This window comes from Phyllopteryx taeniolatus, chromosome 2 (genome assembly GCF_024500385.1).
Source record: "Phyllopteryx taeniolatus isolate TA_2022b chromosome 2, UOR_Ptae_1.2, whole genome shotgun sequence".
NCBI lineage: Eukaryota > Metazoa > Chordata > Actinopteri > Syngnathiformes > Syngnathidae > Phyllopteryx > Phyllopteryx taeniolatus.
In genome coordinates this window covers 35,624,399-35,646,340 of record NC_084503.1, presented here as the reverse complement: position 1 = coordinate 35,646,340, position 21,942 = coordinate 35,624,399, and the positions used below count along the sequence as shown (strand labels likewise).

Sequence of the window (21,942 nt, the reverse complement as noted above, 5' to 3'; positions counted from 1 at the left end):
AACCATTTTTCTGTCATCAAAACCCTTTTTATAGTCCTTGAACAATACTTGAACAAACTATGATCCTTGACTTCTGATTTAAAAACTACTTATCTATCAATTTGTTGGTTATATATTATAATACGATGAGTCACAGTCGTAACGGCCCTCTGACGGAAACCATAATTACAATATGGCCTGCAACAAAAATTTGTTTGACACTACTCTAGGGGACATATTATAGAAAATGTATTTTTAATGTTTGTACACATAAAGGTCTCTGGAGTGCCTGCCCACCCATCAAGTTTGAATATAGTATAATAATAATTAGTGGTAGGTGATGAAATGCTGCACCCACCAATGATAATGCAATGCAATCTTTATGGGCGCTTGCTTAAAGTGAGATAACAGCTTTAGCTTCTTATAAACAACACGCACTTATCTGCTAAAATGTGCTAAGGGTACTCGCTTATTTTCCACGCTCTTGGATCTGCTTCCGCTAGTAGACACAAGATTCTTAACAACTGCTTGTCAATCTAACGAAAAACAGCAGAATGTGGGGCGGGATGAGGGCTGGCTCACTGCATGAGACAGCCACTTAAAAAAATAATAAATACATTTTAAAAAATGAGCTAATTCCAGCATGACAACAAATATTCTGTAAAAAATATGTCCAGAATTCTTGATCTTTCATGTATTTTGAAAAACGCATTCCACAGACATATTATTAGAACCCCTGGGAAGCTTAAAGAACATTTCATTTGATTGGATCACCAGTGAAACAAATAATCATAAATCGTCGTAAATTAGTGATCAGTTACCTAAATAGACAGTAGAAAAACGTGAAAAAACTAATACCCCAGTATTTGTAATAATGTGGAGTTTTAGCTTATAAATGCCAGTTGATATTGGAAGAAAACAAAACTGTAAAGGGGCTAAACAAAAATTTGGGGTGTCATTTGGTGAAGCCCAAAACAAACAAAACCTCAGAAGGAAGACTATAAGTTTAAACCAAATTCGCTCTGTGTAAATGACCATGCAGCAAGTTCAGAATTAAATATTAATTGAAATGTTAAGCTTTACAGCTCTTGATGCACAATGTTGACTACATTTATGCAAAGCCTAATATAAAGGGCAATTGGAAAACACCATTAGTTTCTCCAGTGAGCAAGCAGGACCTCTCGTGCACATTCACAAATGACAAATCACTTTTTCCCTGAGAAAGAAAATGACTGGAAAGGGTATAAATACAAGAGGCCAAATTACCTTTATTGTGAGATGTGGCCTAACCACTGTGGTAATTATGCCCAGGGCAAAGTGGGAAATCACAGCAAACAGATGGCCATTCCATTACAACCCAGTGTTGATGGCCGCCTAATTTCAAAGAGAGAAACCAGCCCACCAAGAGCTACATTGCCGTGAGGGCAGTCAGTTTGGATAGCTGTTGTACGTAAAATAATGTTACGTTATACTCTACCAAACAATAATGAGTATACTAATACAAAACTAAAAAGGGATTGGCTTGTGTTTTATAATTATCTTTGTTAAGAAAACCTTCTACCAGTATATGCAGCCAAGATTGTGTCTCACATATTTTCGGAAGTATCAATATGAATAAAGGTATACCGGATGTAAAATGTTTTATATAAATTATGCCTTTTGAGAAATAACTTTTAGAAATGCAAAAAAAAAAAAAAAAAAAAATGCAACATCTTGAAACATGTCAATTCACAATTAATCGAGATAAGCGTTAATTTCATTGTCGTTTCATCATTCATTAATTTTTTTATGCACTTATAAACGTACGCAACTGATAATATATATATATATATATATATATATATATATATATACACACACACACACACACACATATATATACACACACACACATATTTTTAACTGACCATTTGGCCAAATTAGGAATAAATGTGGGTGTGAAGGCTAATGTATATCTGCATTAAATGGCACAGGAAGAAAAAAATAATGGTAAACATTGTAACTTTGACATATAATATTTTACTAGATTTGTCAGACTTGAGTTTTGGTTCGAATTATAGGGCACTTATGGTAACGGTAGATATCAGACACAACAGAAGTTAAATATTACACTTTGTAGAAACAAGTACCGAAAATGTGTGTTTGTTATAATCACAACGTTGTTGATATACTGTCTTGATAAAGTATTTGTGTGTGGGTGTTGGTGCATGGAGGATACATAAAGGTGTTGAAACCTGCTTTTGTCACGAGCATTATGCTGCAGCTAAGGCTAAGTCTTAGATAATGGCATGTTGTGTGCTTCCCCTCAACCATCAACAGATTAGAGGCATATAGACAGTCTCTCCTTTCTCCCCATTTACCTCCACAGCCTCCACATTTCTACTCCCACCTGTCGCCCCCCCCACTCCTCTTATCTCATTTTTCTTCTGAATAAGCAGACTCATTTTCTCACACCGCACACACTCGACTCTCCGCCCTCTCCCTCCATCCCACATCATTTATAAACATGTCCTTTATATTCCCCAGACATCGTCTTCTCTCTTCCCAATGCTAGAAACACATGGAAAGTGCAGCGTTAGCCCAGATACCACCACTAACATCGCACGCACACACAAGAGACTGCATTCTCTCTTCCAAGGCCCCACTCTTCATAGTAACCTGGTCAAAATGTTTGTTTTGTGTTGTTGTTTTTTTTGCCGGCGACATCTGACATTTAGACGAGGAGAAACTGGAGAGCAAATGACAAATGAAATGACAGCTAAAAGTCATAACAAATGAACGACTCAGGCAAATATCAAGAAAGTGTGGTGTGCAATATTGTGAGGAAATGGTGATAGGGAGGCGGTTTGAGACTGAATGACCGAGGTGGGAGGACTCTTTGGATGGAAAAAGAAAGATAGACATCGAGGTGGAGGACACAGGGGCCAGGGGGAGGAATGAAGAGACCAACAGGAGGGAGTACATAGAGGGCAAATTGTGACAGGAGAGTTATTTTGCTGCTCATATAGACATCTCAATGAAAATGCCAACAACCTAATCAAAGGATTGGAAAGAGCAGAGAGAGAGAGAGAGAGAAAGAGAGAGACACTGCGTGCAAGCGGGGATGAGAATCAGCTGCGGTGAGGAGGAGGAGGTTTACGAGAGGGGAAGTACAAGAAGGGATGAAGAGATGGGCAGCCGAGTACAGACGTCGACAAGGAGGAAGAAAAGAGTTGGGAGCCATTAAGCGAGAGAGAAAGGACAACTAGGATGAATGAATGAAAACATGGGGAATGATGAGTCATGAAGGGAAAAGCTGTAAAAGACATGACAGGGGAGAGAAAATTGACGATCTAAAAAGTGTGATGAATGTGAGGGAGGTAATGTGGTGAGAAAGAGGCGCAGAAGGGTCTCTTTCAAGAGGTGCTGCTTCTAACTGAAGAGCTCGCAAAGTGCAAGGAAACAATCCATCACAAAACACACACGGTGTGTGGGAAGTAGAACAACACACCCAAAAACACAATACTGGATTGTCTGATAATCCGAAAATGTACATTGCTCCAGTTTTTCACATTTTCTCTCAAGAATTTAGTAACTCCTATGAAAAGATAAGCACACAATTACATTCAAACTACTTACCTGGGTCAGTTTATCACCATCATAGCTGCAGTCATGTACTTTTAACACATTTCTGCATTTGCGCAAAAAGTACAATTACTACTCCACTTACTCCCAATTACTCACAACGCTGGTGATAACGGCTTTCTTTGTCATCAAGAAAAAATGATCAATTTTATGCAAGAACAAATGTTAGGTTTACCAAGTGCCCAATCAGACGTTGTTTGTTGCTAAGATACACGTTTCTTGAGTCAGTTCACTTTTTTCCTTTGTGTTTGTGATTACAGTTTTGTGCCTCTCTGAAAACAAATCACACTGAGCTTACTATTCCAAAACGCGGGGTTTGAGAAAGGCAGCACATGTGTTATTTGGCCATCACTTGTCAGACTGTAGTAAGCATTTAGATTTAATGGCCTGTAAAGGACACAGCAACAAAGTGTTTGTGTAAGATTTAGATTGGTAAGATTAGTTTTATGTGTGTGTGTGTGTGTGTGTGTGTGTGTGTGTTTTCAGGCATTTTCTGGACAGCTTCTTTGGCATTTTGATGGTCAGGATCTGACAACTGTTAAGAGACACACGGGTGGGTACGTGCATATGTGAACCTTTAACAATCTTTTCTTTACAATTTATTACAAATCGAGAGACTGTCGCACCTTCCATCGGCATCCCTACATCCTTTACTTGCCTCTCTCGAGCTCTCCATCATCTTTGACAAGGTGATAATACTCAGGCTTGAGACATCAGCCGGGCATGAAAACCCCGAAAAGGTTCCATTTTAACGGATATTACTTTTATTACTAGTTTTTTTTAAATCACCCCCACCAGTCATCCAGCTTTTTGACAGCATATCCTGTTCAGGGTCATGGGTGAGCTGAAGCCTATCCCAGCTGAATTTTACAAAGACAAACAATCATTAATGTGCATCAATGCTCTCATTCACACGAGTCTTCAATTAACCTTCATGCTTTCCCAATCACACTTTTGGAATGTGGATCTTTATTATTCAATTTTGTTTGAGTTTCTGCATACCTGTATGCAATAAAGCATGCAGAAATACAGTGAACCTCATTTATACACTCCAGACTACTCATTATTAGGAAAGTCCACAATGGAGAGACCAGGTAATTTTTTTTTATACATAATACCCCTCCCACACACTTTAAACAGTCTAAATACTCACTTAGTCAAGAAATCAGAGATTATTTTACAACAACACTTTGAGGAAATGTAGGCATTCATTTTACAGTAATTCTAAACCTTCAAACAACTGCTACTTCGACACAAACGGAGAAGCAACACATAAACAGAGCATTAAACAAAAGAAAATTAAACATTATATAAACGATTCAGAAAATGGATGGATATTTAAACCATCATGAAAAGCCAGCTAACGTAACGCTAACACACACTATATTGCCAAAGGTATTCGCTCACCACGTTTCTTGACTCACATATGATTTTAAGAGATATCCCATTCTAAATCCATATGGTTGATGTTGAGCTACCCTTTGCTGCTGTAACAGCTTCAACTCTTGTGGGAAGTCTTTCAACCAGGTTTAGCAGTGAGTTTATGGGAATATTTGCTCATTCTTCCAGGAGCATATTTGTGAGGTCACACACTGATGTTGGACAAGAATGCCTGGCTCACTGTCCACTCGAAATCAAACCAAAGGTGTTCTATCAGGTTGAGGGCAGGACTCTGTGCAGGCCAGTCAAGTTCAGCAACACCAGATTCTCTCATCCCTGTCTTTATGGACCTTGCTATGTGCACCGGTGCACTGACATGATGGAACAGGAAGAGGTAATCCCCAAAATGTTTGAATGTCCAAAATCTCTTGGTATGCTAAAGCATTCAGAGTTCCTTTCACTGGAGCTCAGGAGCTAATATTTGGGGATTTTCCAACTTTGTGGGAACAGTTTGGAGATGGTCCCTTCCTGTTTCAACATGAGTGTGCTATATTATTCCAATATTTATTTTTTTATGTATAGGGACTATCCTATACATTTCTGCACTGGATCACTTGGTGGCGCTCTAAAATGACATTGCGGAAATGATGTATCTTACCTACGAACAGGCAGGCCGACTGAGCCATAGAGAAAGGAGAAAGCAATTGAAGCAACATGTCGGAGGGGAACCCCCAAAAACGTTTGACACTTGATGTAGGAGTGGATCCTAGCACAAAGAAAAAGCCTGCTCGTCGTTCAGCTGAAGGATTTTTAGCAAAGAAGGAAAGTGACAGACATTTTAGACAAACACGGATTTGTCTTGGCGCCAATTTTCCTCGGTGGAGAGCACTGAAGAAAAAAACTTCGGCTCAGAACAGACAAGGATGTCACCTTTCAGCTGTTGGATGAGTAAGTAACCTGCTTTATAAGATATTTCAAGTAGGATGTGTTGCTGTTACATGTACCAGAGATGTGCTCTTGAAGACACGGTGGGCGGAAGGGGGGTTGGAAGGAGGAGGCCGGACAAGCATTTAGCATACGTCATATGGAAATGATGAAGGATTTTATGTAATGCTGAAGTCCAGCGTTAGGGGGCGCCAGAAATCACGGATTATAGCTTGAAACCCTAAGAATGGGATGACGCTTAAATTCATATCTGAGTCAAGGCAGGTGATCAAGCACTTTTGGCAGGTGAGCGAACACTTTTGGCAATAGAGTGTATAAAGTGACATGCCAGAGACACACTAACAAAAATTAACATAGGTTTTACTGCAATTATAAATCAGCTACTTTAACACATGGAGAAGCAGCACATACAGACAGAGCGCACAGTACTCACAGGCATACGCTCTCTCTGTTCGGTGGGAACAATAACTATCCATCCATCTATCCATTTTCCGTACCGCTTCTCCTCACTCGGGTCGCGGGCGTGCTGGAGCCTATCCCAGCTATCTTCGGGCGGGAGGCGGGGTACACCCTGAACTGGTCGCCAGCCAATCGCAGGGCACATATACATTTTTAATAATTTTCATTATAGCAAGGGTTGACCCTTAACTTGAAAAGAAACATTTGAACAACTATAGTGCGCAAAGTACATTTCTTGGCCTTTGGAACCTTAAAACTCATTGCAGATCCTTCTTGTAAACACAGTTAAAATAACCTTTTCTATCGCCTTTACAAAGTCAGCAAATCCCTCCCTTAGTCACATACCCGGTCTGTAACACAAACAATTCAGTAAGCAAGTCAGTCAATCAACTGAACCACCTGTCCATCATTTAGTCAGTAAATCTGCTCAAAGTCAGACAGTAAGGGACCCCGTGGGCAGGATTCTTCCTCTTCCGTGTAGGCCTCCACTGCTGCAGCACAGTGTACCATGGGATCTTTTCAGCAGCGCCGCCAAGATGTTTTCACAAGCTAACATCTATTAACACCCTCCTGCTTTCTACCGCTGCCTCAATCACCCTCTTTCTGTTTCTCTCTCACGCAAATCACATACCATCCACACCCTCACTTTGTGTACAGTAAATGTTTTTTGTTGTTTTTTTTGCTGTTTCCTCCCATCGTCAGTTCAAGACTGCTAGCGACCATTACCTATCATTAAAAATGGATAGAGCATGAACGACGCTCCTAGGAACGATTGGCTGTGGCTTATGCCTTTATATGGAGATGTACACTACTCACACATACACGCACTCAGTTCACAAACAACACCGCCGCTAATGCAGACATGCATTCAAATGATCGCGTCACACCTCCAACAATAAACACTTGTTTTACGTGCACGCATACAGATTGGAGAAAGCTCTCCTGAGAAAGCAGTTCGTTAGGTTGGGATGGGCATTCGAGTACATTTCTCTGATCATCTACGGGATCATCATTATCTATTTAAAGAGGCTGTTCTGAACTCCTGTTTTAATGCCAGTGTCATATTCAGTTGGATTCATAAACGAAGCCTAACTCTCGCTGACGTCATGTTGTTTTTCTTTAAGCTACAAACTAGTTGATACTGAATCAAAAGCGCCTCTGTTGTTTTGAACTAAGTACTGCACTCCATTTTACCTCAAGGGCCTCATGACATGATTAGCCTAAGGGTTAAATGATTAGCCTAGAGGGATTTTTCGTACTACATTCTCACTCTCAGCTCGTTTGTACATACGAAGCAGCAGAGAAATACACACGATTTCCTCTACATGGACTAGTGTATGAATGTTTTTTGTAAACAAACACCCAACACTCACATAAACAAATACAAATTACAACTTGCATAGATGCACTCGGAGCAGAAGATATGCGTAAAGCTTGCACATGGTCGTTTACACACACAAAAGAGCACTCAAGCATCAAACAATCCTGTAACTATTCCCTTCCAACACACACAGACACACACACACACACACACACACACACACACACTTACACACAGATCCAACCCTGACCTCAAGCACTTTGCCTTTGAAGATCGAGGTAAACACTGATGCTTACAGACTGCCTGTCCTTTAAATGATTCATCTTCTGTCAAAAGTTTCACCTTTTTTTTACACAGAACACTAACAAAACACTCTGCAGTCCAGTGAAGCAGATAATGTGAGAGACAGCTACATTAAAATACTGGACAATTCAGATAAGTGATGAGACACAAAATTGAATGTTTTTTTTTTTTTTTTTAAAGTGGGACAATTGACCGCGGGGAAGATACAGTATTATAGTAGATGATGGGAGGTTCTTGTCAATGACCACCTAGATAGAGCCACTCTGAAACAATAGCAATACTCTGCGAACCTGGAGTGTAATAATTACTGTAACTCCATGTATTTCCATCTGCATGTTGCACCGTCTCGCTTTCTCCCTAAAATCACATTAATGGATGAAAGTAGCTTCTGTTGCTGCTGACTCATTGCTTTGAAATGGAAATGTAACTTATTACCTCCATATGTGGAGTGCAGACACACACGCACATCCACACGCACGCACGCACACATTCACACACACACACATTGCATAGGTGTGCTGTAAAAGTGTTTCTCTCTCTCTCTCTCTCTCTCTCTCTCTCTCACACACACACACACATACACACGCACACACACGCCCTTAAACCATGGGACTAAGTGCGGGAAAAGCTAAAATAACACTAATGTGACATTAACAGACACATTAGCCTGCTTAATGTTAGCCCGCGAGCCAGCCATTACCGTACAGCTTACACAAAATGCCACACTAACAAAAGAGGCAAAGCACGGCGGCTAAAGCAGCAAAAGTGCTTCATGAACAAACACATCAGCCCTCGCCTTCAGCTCCACCGAACAAAAATGAAAGGTGATACCACTGTACACAAAATCGCACGCACAATGGATCTAAAGTGTCTTTTGGCAAAGCACTGGTTCCCTATCACGTCCGAGCAGTTGACCCCACACTCTCATCACTTGATCAGTAACTACCAAATTACTTTTATCTGTGTTATTTTAGCAATCTGGCCCTTGGACAGATCACAGCAATGGATGGATATAAGTTGATAATGGCATATTTTAGAATGTCTGACCTCATTGACAGTTAGGGCTCTCATATGCATGCAAATTACGGTAATTTGCACCTTTACACAGTACGCAATGGATATGCCCATGAGTGTATCAGATAAGAACCCTATGTTCTCGGAAAGTCTTACAGGTGTGAGCAGTAGCGGCATGAACAGCTGTTATTAACAGACCTACAAGTTATCTTTGCTGATTCTCAGAATTACCTTCCTCAAGGATGTTTCTGTTGGTTGTATGTTCTGTGTGTGTGTCAGTATTTTTTAATATAAACACCTTCTGGTTTTATGTGGAGATATTCTTACTGGCGGCACGGTGTACGAATGGTTAGAGCGTCTGCCTCACAGTTCTGAGGACTGGGGTTCGATTCCCGGCCCCGCCTGTGTGGAGTTTGCATGTTCTCCCCGTGCCTGCGTGGGTTTTCTCCGGGTACTCCGGTTTCCTCCCACATCCCAAAAACATGCACGCTAGGTTCATTGAAGACTCTAAATTGCCCGTAGGTGTGAATGTGAGTGCGAATGGTTGTTTGTTTATATGTGCCCTGCGATTGGCTGGCAACAGGTTCAGGGTGTACCCCGCCTCCTGCCCGTGTCTAGCTGAGCTAGGCTCCAGCACTCTTGCAACCCTTGTGAGGATAAGTAGCTCAGAAAATGGATGGATGGATGGATGGATGGATGGATGGATGGATGGATATTCTTACTGCTATATTCTAGTGAAACCCCACAGATAACACAACAAATGCATGAAATACATACAGTATGTCACAGACATACCACAATGTATCCTGCTAGGCATCTTTTGCATTTTCACATGCATTCCAATATAACATTGCATAAAAGCACATTAGGGGGTACTGTCAATAGCTCTTCCTAGAGGTGAAATTGGTAAATTATAGTTCCATTATTCTTTGACAAATATCCAAAATCTCCATTTAAGAATGAATGATGGTTACTACTTTCACAGGCCCAAGGTTACTACTACTACCTCGTTCCAAATCAATTAAAGTTTAATCTGGATCTGAACCAAATTGTGAATTTGGTAGCAAAGTAATTAAAAAAAAAAAGACAGAAAAACCGATACCGAAAGCCGATACCTGTTGGCTGAAAATTATGTGATGGGCCCCCGAATTCCGACAACTCTACTGACACATAATGCACAGTACGTAAGCAAAAACATGGGATAAGGACCATGGATAATTGAAGCGCGTTATAAGTGCATTGAAAAAAAAATATATTTTTTTTAATGTTTTTGTTTATTTTAACCCCCCCCCCCCCCCAAAAAAAAACAATTAAAATGATAATAATTGGGATTTTTTTTTAATCTGCAGGTTAAGGTTCCATTCATCGAACTATTATTATTATTATTATCATTGTTATCATTATTATTATTAACTTTTATATGGGCTGGTAACATCGTGTTGAGCAACAAGTGCACTCATAACTCCATATTAACATTTCCACTTCTATCTGCAATCAATTTACCACCCAAAATACAAAGTGCCATTTCTTCACGCCAGAATTTATTGCAGCCATCAATACTGTGGGGGAAATGATGGCACTTGCTTTATTAGAACTGGTAAAATACACCATAGCTGTTGATGTTCTGGAGCAATTTGTCAAATTGAATTTGGATATTAGTTTTCATGGCTATCGTGTAGCCACACCAAGCAATCTTTCATTATGAACGCCAGTCGAGAGGTTCATTTCATGCTTATTTTTAGAGCTGGCTGAGTAATCCTGTGTTATGAAATAACCCTCCTCTCCCACCACAGCGAGGCGTCAGCACCAAAAAGCTAGAGAGAAACAGCAACAAACTCTTGTGTCAAAGAGGCAACATTAAAAGCTCTGCACCAGCCAATTACAAGAACTTTCAGAGTTTTGATGTGAGCTCGCAATTTACAGCTCACCAGACATACATTTGGGGTTTTGGACCCTATTTTTAATACTTTTATTTTGATGCTGGAGGTAAGCAAACATTGCATTGAGGCAAAACAATCACATAAGGTAGACAAAATAGGACTGGCTATGCAGAGAGATAAAGGATGTCCTAAATAACATGTTTTCTCCATACTTGGTAACTTTTGATGAGAACCCACTAAGGATTGGCATTATAACAGATTAATTGATTAATTGATTGTTGAGTTGCGATGATTGTAACTGATTTCTGATGCACCCAGGTTCATGATTCTCATCTTGAGTCAGGAATCGTGAGAAAAGATGATGACGTTCATTTTGTGAATGATGAATGTCACTGATGTTTAAACTCAAGCCAGTGTCGCTCATGGCGCGTTTCTTAGTTGTATACTGTATCTGACTGTAAAAAAAATATTTTCCCATTAAAAGACGTTAGTCTTGTTTTTGTTGTTTTATAGTTTGAGGTGTCACAAAAGCAAAACATATTTGTGTCAAAGTCATTGTTCTGCTGCTTTTCATAAAAAGCTAATTTTCTCCACTTTTTGGTCAGAAACCAACCCATATTCTACTGATTACAAAAGAACGGTGAAAGGAAAGAGTCGACTCTTTCGTTTAGTAGTTTCAGTGCTTATATTGTCATGAACACAATATTCTGTGGGTCTTGAAAGTCCAGTGAAAATGCTTTGAAAACGGTTGGCAGTGAATGAGATAGAGTAACCCAAGTCGATAAAATGAACCAACCACAAGTACCTCCTACTCTCTTTTGACCCATTTTTACTTCTCTATCATTTGTTTTCTTCTCATCATATGGATTATTATTATGATCCAATCTAAGATATCCATCCATCCATCCATCTTCTACCGCTTATCCGAGGTCGGGTCGCGGGGGCAGTAGCTTTAGCAGAGACGCCCAGACTTCCCTTTCCCCAGCCACTTCATCCATCTCTTCCGGGGCCAGCCGAGAGACGTAGTCTCTCCAGCGTGTCCTAGGTCGTCCCCGGGGTCTCCTCCCGGTGGGACGTGCCCGGAACACCTCACCGGGGAGGCGTCCGGGAGGCATCCGAATCAGATGCCCCAGCCACCTCATCTGGCTCCTCTCGATGTGAAGGAGCAACTGAGATCCTCCCGGATAACCGAGCTTCTCACCCTATCTCTAAGGGAGATAGGGCCGTCATTTCGGCCGCTTGTATCCGGGATCTCGTTCTTTCGGTCACGACCCACAGCTCGTGACCATAGGTGAGGGTAGGAACATAGATCGACCGGTAAATCGAGAGCTTCACCTTTCGGCTTAGCTCCTTCTTTACCACAACGGATCGATACAAAGTCCGCATCACTGCAGACGCTGCACCGATCCGCCTGGCGATCTCCCGTTCCATTCTTCCCTCACTCGTGAACAAGACCCCAAGATACTTGAACTCCTCCACTTGGGGCAGGATCTCATCCCCGACCTGGAGAGGGCACGCCACCCTTTTCCGACTGAGGACCATGGTCTCGGATTTGGAGGTGCTGATTCTCATCCCAGCCGCTTCACACTCGCTTCAGAACTGCTCCAATGAAAGTTGGAGGTCACGGCTTGATGAAGCCAACAGAACCACATCATCTGCAAAAAGCAGAGATGCAATACTGAGGCCACCAAACCGGACCCCCTCTGCGCCTCGGCTGCGCCTCGAAATTCTGTCCATAAAAGATAATCCAACTTTATTTATTAAGCACTTCAAAGGCACGCACAGTTCACCAAATTGCTGTACAAAGCAATAAAATACATAACACAGACTAGACACGAATGTCAGTCATAAAAAGACCAATACAATCAGATTTTTTTTAATGATTATTATTTATTATTCTTATTATTAATTGAGACAAAATGGAGAACATTACTTGGTTTTCATGTATTGCAATATGCAACAGGATAAACAAAACCCTATACCCTTGTTGGGGAAGTTTCTTTCACACATTGTCATACATTCTACATCTAGCTTCTTCTACTAATTCATATCAGATATGCACACTCTACAATATTTTGATGTATTCTGAAATACAATTGTTTAATTTTAGTTGACAGATACACAACATAATCTGCTGGCTGTCATATAGCATTGACTGGAAACATTAAACAATTGTACCCCCACATTAATAGCAACAGATGTGACAGGCTCGCTTGCTGAGGCTTTAGGTCACGTCAGCGTATTTCCCTACAAATCTGAGGTATAAATTCAGGATGGACAGGGTTATGATGTCATTATTTAATTCCAGACATTGCTAGCAGAGCAGCACAAGATGGAAAAGTCGTTTGCGATTAATGATATCTGCTGAGGAATACATTTTCATTTTCTCCTTCACTTTGTCTGTGCCACGGTCCCAATCTCTCTTGCTAACATACTTGTTCTCGCTCTCTTTGTCTTCACACACACACACACACACACACATTCTCGCCTCCCTATACCATCTCGTCGTTATACTCTACTGTATGTAGGCCAAGGCTCTTTTAAAACTTCTGTCAAAGCACTATCTCATTTGAAAGCCCGGATGAAGCACCAATGTGTCTTAGAGAGCCTTTTACCATTACATGCTCAATGCCCCTCATACAACATATTAAATGTAGTTAATCGCCATGTTACTGTTCAAATATATTATAAACTATATGAGCAAAAGCCACACACCTCTTAATCAGTCAGGTGTTAGGCTACACCCCTTAGCTCCCCCTGAATCTTAATTCCTTATATTTCTACGACATTTTGGAAAATTTGATGCTTCCAACTTTAGGGCAACAATTTGGGGGAGACCCTTTTTTGTTCCTAGCAGACAAAGCAAGGTCCATAAAGACATGCTTACATGAGTTTGACATGGAAGAACCAATGGCAGTTAACCACATCAAACAACTCTGCAAAGCAGTCGAACATACTAATACAAATGCTGTAGATTTTGAGTAAGGCACTCTTGCAGGTCCAAAATCAGTGACCACTGACCTCACAAATGTGCCTTTGGCCAAATAACTTTGAACATATAGTGCCTGATTAAATAAAGGTTTGCACACACAAAAATGGGCGCAAACATGATCACGGACGCAAACGGATGTGGAAACTGATCTACAACTACTAACCAGGTGCAAAACAAATGCAAAGTGGTGCGAGCATATGGGAGGCAAAATAAGAGGTGGCGGAGAGAACTGTTTTCACTTGTGTAAATACTGCATTTTGAAATGCCAACAAAAATGATTGCGACAGTGTCTATTCAGCAATGCAATTTTGGCGCTTTTGAATGGTCTAAGGCAGGGGTCAACAAAATGGTGCCCCTCTGGACCGCATGAGTCGCCCTCGGGCCTGTTCTACTGTTGAATTAGCCCACCAGTGATGGGACATTGTGATTTTCTAGCAATGTTGACAAAGTGACACTTGCAGAGATTTACAGAAATAAAGTATTGCATATTGATATTTATTTTTCTATCTTATAAAATCAATGTTGATAATTATTGTGAGCGAAGCAAACTTGTGATTTCAGAATTAGTATATAACAGGTAACCATTTGCATTAATTGGTGGCCAAGAAGTACCTCTCGGTTTAAAAAAGGTTGGTCCTTACACCCCTGGTGTAACAAACCGTTCACGAGATTAAATTCTACTGTACTGTAGTTAAATACAACCGAATTGTACATTAAAAATGTACAGTACTTGAAAAGTAAAAATCACGTATTCACGTCACGTGAAAGCTTATTCCAAGAATTTAAAATTAGAGACGGTAACTTCCTTAAATACTATAAAGTTAGAACAACAATCCTAAAAAAAAAAACCACACGCGAATACGTTAGAACTACCCGTTTTTGTTCAGAAAATAGTAGAACTACTTCCACAAAACAAAAAACTCCTGTCAAAAGGAGACAAATTAATCTAATTTACTAATTTAATACACTTAGCAGTCGCAAAATGGGAAAAAGACTTCTCAGTGTCTACTGAAATTAATTATTGGGCACAAATCTGTAGAAACACATTTTCAATGACAAAAAAAACAGTAATTTACAGCTATTCCAGTACAAAGTTCTCCATAGATCACACGTTACACAATATAGTATGCATAAAATGGGCTATTCAATATCAAATATATGCACTCATTGTACTGAAAACGCTCCAGACACTTATTTGTATGCTCTTCGGCATTGTACACCCGTACAGCGCTTCTGGTCACTAGTTACACAGAAACTTTCCTCAGTTTTGAACTGTAAAAATTATAGATCTTCTAAATAAATAACCTCAACCAATACTTGTAATTCTATCGCTGAAAAAACAATACTATTAAACTAGAAAAATAAACAAGCAATCAACATTAGCCAATGGCAAAACCTTGTCATAGAGTATATAACACAAGAAAATACCTCTGCCAAACGTAATAGCCAAATGGATAACTTTAAGTTGGTCACTGTCATTAAAATGGTGAACCTCAAGGCTTTTTTCTGTTTGCCTGGGAAATAATGTCATACAGAAATGTAATGTAAAGTGTAATGTAAATCCAATGTAACCCCTGTGCACATCATATGGTCACTTGCACACACTTTAATCCGATCCTTCTGCATCTGCGAGTTTGGCCTCTGCGGATGCTGGGCCTGTTCCCCCCTCCTGCTCTTGGGTCCGGTCGTGTCCGTGCTGCCCTCCTGGGAGATGCTGATCCTGGGGCTGCTCTCCGTCCCCGGGGGTTTCGTCCTGGTCTCCTATGTCCTCCTCTTCCCTCCCTCCTCGGTTGTTTATTTTTTTGGGGGGGGGGAGGGAATTAGCTGTGGGGTGGGGGTGTGTTGGGTTTCCCCCTGTGCCTGGGCGTCGGGGTTCGGTTGGGTCCGGGGATGGCGTTCCGATTCTCCCGGAGTCATTCGGGTTTGGGGGGGGGGGCTTTTGCGGTGTGTGGCATCTGGCGCACTCGGGGCCTCGGCCTGCGTCGTGCAGGGCTTGGGTGCGGTTGGCTTTCGGTCGGCTGGGTGGGTGAAGCTGTGGAGTGCATTGGGACAGCTGGCGGAGTGGGCGGTTCATTGCGCTTTTGCACTGATGGTTTTTGGTGTTTTGGTCTTCTGACCGGTGTGGGCGGTGATGGCTTTGGGTGACTTGGCATTGAGCTGGAGCTTTCAACTCACAGGTTCTTACAGGTGTTTATCTAGACTATCTTTCAAATATCTAGACTGTCTCACTATTGTTCTGCTGTGGTTTTCACCCCTAGTCCCCTTGTCCACTCTGTCCCCTAAAACCCTTTTCTGTCCGGCTGCATTTTCAATAAACATCAGAATAATTAAAAATTGTGTTCCAGCACAAAGGCATACAGAGCCACCATTCTGCAAGACCATGCAGCAGCTGAACAAGACAGGTTTAAAAAAAAAAAATGAGAGCGAGAATCACTGTGTTAGAATGAGTGAACACGCAATTTAGCACCTGCTATTTGGGAACTTAGTAAAAGATTGCAATCATAGTCAATCACGTGCAATCTGTTAGAGCGAACACGTAATTTAGCGCCCGCTATTCGAGATATTAGTAAATTATGCCCATTAAGTATTTCAATTGCAGTGCAAGTGAAAACGAAAAAGCACAGAATCAAAATACACACAGATCCGCTATGCTCTACGGTAGTTTAAGTCAAGTGTGTTTGTTCTTGTGAGACAGATGCTCAAGTACCTCGCAATCACTCACTCAATGAGATTCTACACTTGCACTTGGAGATGCTGGGTCTCACTTGTTTTTCTTGCACAACTACCGTAGCTCATTGTTGGATTTGTTAGCTTTCAACTATCATACAGAAAATACAAAGAAAATGTTTCAGTGTGAGTGAGACATGATACAATCATGGGCCATGATATGAGTTGCGGGGCCGCATCAAAATGGTGCCGTTACAAAGAAAATTGGAATTAAAACAATTTCGACAGACAATGAGTAATGCACTATAATTCATAGAAAACCCCCATATTCTGAGTCTAATATTTTTTAAAAAGTTGAGATTTTATTTATGAATCTGAAAATAATTCTGCACTGTATATATTATGGCCTTTACCCTCAGCATCTTCACACTAAACTTACACTCAGGCACAGTAAAACTCGACGAACATTGGACTATCAATTAGTTACAAGCCATTCCATAGATTCATCTGGAATTTTATGCTTTGGTTTTTATCTAGTTGGTCTTGTTTTATTTAGTTTGTCTGTTGCTGTACTGTTACAATACAATTTAATGTTGGTTTTATTTTATCCTTACCCTGAACTGTTAGCTCCAATAACTTAAGAGAAAGGTGCGTGTGAATGCAATTAAAACATAAATTAAGAGGATTTACTAAGACTAATGATACACCAAAGTTAAGGTTTGATTCGTATCTCGATTTGTGACCCACGGTTTGATATACGATAAAAAAAAATTATAAATAAACAAATATATTTTTCATTAGAATATCAATATATTAGTATTATATTTACAATAAAATTATATACAAATGTATATCTATTTTTTGACTATTATTTAAATTGTATTTTTAATATATATAATTTATGAATAAAATAGATACATACTGTACACAGGCAGAGCTGTCTGTATTTTCTTCCGTGCCCCACTGAAAATAATTTTGGGATGGTGTCTTCTAAGGTGCATTAACATGTTTGACGTGACTTGGGGAAGTTTATTGAAGCACTTAAGGCAAATAGTCTGGGTCTAGTCGACTAGATGATTTTCATCTCTGCTCTCAACACATAATGCTCCCAAACTGCTGAGCTAAATGAGCTTGGAGGGTACACAATATCAGGGTTATTATTCGTCACTTCCACCAGTCTGCTGCACATAATTGAACAGAAATAGCATTAGCAGTAGCCACAGTTTTTCTCACTCCGCCCAGAAGACCGTCACCAGAAAAAGTAGTCACATGACGTGCAGTTGGAGATGGCTTGCTTTACAAATTTACAGTATCTTCAATAAGGCTTAACTTTTTTTTCAAAGATTTGTGTCCTACAGTGTCGCAATTTCAGTTTCAATACATTTATCGTTACAAGCTTCGGCTTTACTAGTGATTGCATATGCTAAGAATCATCAGGCGAAAGATCCAGCATAAGGTTGCACATGCACACGTCGTACTAATGGGAGTACAACACGTTGTCCAGAGTGTTAGACCTGTTCATAACGTAATCTGTGTGCATACAATGACTTTTTCATGATACAATGAAGTTAACAACTGGATGTGTCCTACACCTAGGTCCCATATCGAAGTCAAATCCATATATCATGTGGAATTTGGTGTCCATTTCACAAGAATTTTATCTCATTATTTCTCAACGTGGGGACATGTGGTAGCCTCGGTGGTGCACACATTTCTCCAATTTGTCACATTTTAGCATGCAGTGACTTTGGACTGAAGTCAAAAGAGTCTGTTTCCCGTGTGTGACATTAATATGCCAGTGGAGCTACACACAAGAGACGGACATTTTGCAATGTCTTGCTGTTTGGCATTGACTCAATGTCAGTTAATTGTCACTTTGTGCATATTTATGTGTGTTGGAATTGGTGGTCTTCACCTTAAGTTAGCAAGTAATTAAATTTGTGTGTTCATGTGTGTGTGCGTGTCTGTTTGTGAAGCAGCTTGATAAGTAATAAAAGTTAACTACAGTTATTAGGCTGTTACCATTAGTAAGGCAGAGATGGATGGATGTAGAGTTATATACAGTAAATATTTAGAAGGATCACAAACACTGATGTGATTGTTTCCCAACCAAACAAGCTAATCACCAGCATAATAATTATATAATAATAGCATAGGAATGATCTTTCTTAATCTATTTTGACATTTGATCATTTCTTCCAGCTATATCCCCACATTTTAATGTCACCAGGATAGTTAAAGTTTCTTGACTTTTCATAACATTTTAAGTGACATTTCCAGACAATCAATAATTAGTTGCATCTTAGAATTTATAGTGCATCATCCACATTTAAAGGTGGCAACCATCTGGGGTTTGCAGACACACAAAATAAATTATTGCCATTCCCCGTCTGTCTTTCCAGATGTCTGTTTGCCCTTTAATTTCCTTTAAGTCCGTCCCTGGGTGTGTAACTCTTAGATAACTAAGTGTAACTGCTTATCTGCTGCAGAGCAGTGCAATAGGTTGACCTCACGTTTTATTTTTTGCTTATGTTACAATATGCAACACTGTCTGATCACTTTATCATGAGGCTCTACAATGTAAGGGGAAAGCTGAATAGTGAGGGACATAAACGTGCATGCACAGATTGGAGATGAATCACAGATGAACGGATAGCAGCAGTTGCTTAATCACTAAACCGCTTAAACGAATCAGCAACATGATCATCATATGCCCTCTTCTTACATGAAGTGGGGTAGCTAAGTCAACCAATAGCGCCCTCTAGCCTGTTGGACCTGTAGCACCATGGGTCCACAGGTCTAGTGCTGAACCTTTTTGACCATTTAGTGCACAGTAGTTCTTGGTCTAAATGCAGCTGAAACAAGTCAGTGTATGCAATGAGCAGTGGTGGGCAGAAATTCTAATATTTGTTCCATGAAATGGTATTAATTTATTCCCAACAGTCTACCGTCATTATTTCAAAAGTGTTTCTATTGGGTGCACTGCCTCCAGTACAAAGGGATGTAAAAAAAATAATAATAATTATCCAATCAGATTTCAGTCTGAATGTGTTGCCTTGTCAATCTAATCTTCTCATTGCCTTCAGAATCAGCAGTGCTGGTAAATGAAGTATATTAGCAATGGGACTGTTTCTTTAAGCAATCAGATTGAAAATTCATCTTCACAGGGCCAGAACATTGGTGATGCATTTTCAGTCCTCTGATTTGTTTGTTAGGGAAATTCTGTTACAGCCAACTTTGCCGAGCAAAACACATCTATAGCAATCTGCACGCATTAATACATTAAATCATCTGCATCTCTGGTGATGACAATGTATTTTATTTACAGTTCTTATTTTTTGTCAAATTAGATCAATGTTGACTTTGAACTGTTCCGGATGATATACAGTACATGGCACAGGTGCACGCTGTTATATTGCGCATCTGTATAGTGTTGATGTTTTCTATAGTGGTGGAATTAAGAGGTGGATTCAAATCCCAATGAAGGCACAGGTCCAAAATGCACGGCTCGCCACCGGGAACAACCCATCCTGTCACTGGCATAATGCAAGCGTCACTCTGAAAAGAGTAAGGGAGGGTTTGCCAGCCAAACCACTATTATACTTTTACTGCTATTACTATATGATTTTTCTAAATGTAAATCTTGCATTCTAACAAATATTGCACCCACAGGTGCAGTCTATTTAAACCATTTCACTTCCAAAGTGCATGCCTGTCAGGGCAAATGGAGTTAAAACTCACAAACACACAAACTCGGGTTCAATACACTTATATGCATAAAATCACTGCTCCAATAGAAGCCCCCTTTTGTGACAGGTTGGTGCATGCGTGGTAGAGAGGTCTGACAGTGACAGGCATGAGGAAAGGCATGGCGCTCACGAGGCACAAGACAGAGAAGCCATTGACAAACACAAGTCAGCTCCCTGCACCAAAAGGAGAATGTTAACACTTTCCTCCCACCGAGCTGCATCCACGTTGGTCACCAACTTCCTACCAGCACTACAAACAGCAGCATCACTGCAGGCCCGCGGACATCCCCTCTCAGGGCATCTCCGCAGCAACGGAGACAAACTCCAGGAACATGAGAAGCAACTTCCCCTCGCAAGTTTGACTGTATGCGATTTTAAAGTCAGATGCCCCCCACCGCACCCCCATAGGTGAAGTGCACATTTGGGGTAACGGCACGAAGTGAAGGCTGAAGTCTTTAATGATTCATTTTTGAACTACTTTGCTGCAATCAGGGAGAATGTGCTCCTAAAAAATGAACGTGCATGCACACTTCCAAGTTGAGCACTGCGCACACACGAACACACACACACACACACACACACACACATTCATACACATTTCTAAGCATGAACGCGTCGTTTTTTTAAGGGGGAAACTCGCTATGCAGAACACGCACACGCACGCAAGTTAGGCATGGCACGATCTCGCATTTACTTGCGCCATCCGACTATTTAAGCGCACACACACAGAGACTTAAGAACTCACCCCCAGAGGATGAGAAATCCCCGACGAGGAGCCCCGTCAGGAGGAGAAGCGAGAGGTCGCGTCTTAGTCGGGCCATTTTCTTCACCATCAGCCTCCTCCGCTTCATCACCATCATCGGCATTTCCAAATCCCTCATGTTGCCGTTCAATAAATCCAAGCTGGCTGCAATCCTTCCCCCCTACCTTGCCGCTCTTGCTTGGCTGAAGGGAGCGGAGGGGGTTAAAAGATGACAGCCGCCCCCCTCCTCCTTTTCTTCTTGTGTTGTTATATCTCTTCAAAAAGCAAAACAAAAAACAAAACAAAAATATAACGTCACCCGAGGATCAATCGCGGCTATTCCAGGCGCACATGTCCATGTTGGAGGAGCGGCATCGGGCTGGCGGAGGCAGCGTGCAGCTGGTGTGAGATGTCATAGCAGAGGAGGAGGAGGGATGGAGCGGCTCAGTGAAGGTGAGGAGAGGAGAACGGAGGAGAGATACGATGCTCGCGAGGTCCTCACAGCACACTAAGCAGCAACGACTGAGAGGCAAGACAGAGAGGGTGAGAGAGAGAGCGAGAGAGAGAGAGAGAGAGAGAGCGAGAGAGAGAGAGAGAGAGAGGGGGGAGACAGAGGGAAGGAGGAGAGAGACCTTTAACACAATTTATTGGGATACATTTGAATAAAAGTAGGCCTTATGCAGTCATGCAGGTGTGTCAGAAATGTTCCAGGACTTGTGTCAGAAAAGTGATATTTAAACGCCAAACTACAATCTATGAGTATTCCCCGGCCTTAAGTATGGGCCAGATGATCAACCAACACATCTACAAAGATCCTGCAGTGATTGCTTCGCTCAGTGCACAAAGAAGTGAGAGTGATTGCAGGACAACTCAAGGCTGCTCACAAT

General features: G+C 41.0%; 1 protein-coding gene across 2 annotated transcripts in view; it reads right to left on the bottom strand.

The window, feature by feature from the left end:
* The window catches only part of LOC133474361 (CUB and sushi domain-containing protein 1-like), a 570,296-nt gene extending 548,729 nt beyond the window's left edge, over positions 1–21,567 (bottom strand). For both annotated transcript variants that reach the window (XM_061765990.1, XM_061765991.1), the window contains exon 1: positions 21,059–21,567. In XM_061765990.1, the coding sequence (XP_061621974.1) occupies positions 21,059–21,194 (136 nt within the window). In that variant the 5' untranslated portion in view covers positions 21,195–21,567. The remainder of the gene's footprint in view (positions 1–21,058) is intronic.
* Positions 21,568–21,942: the final 375 nt, after the last annotated feature.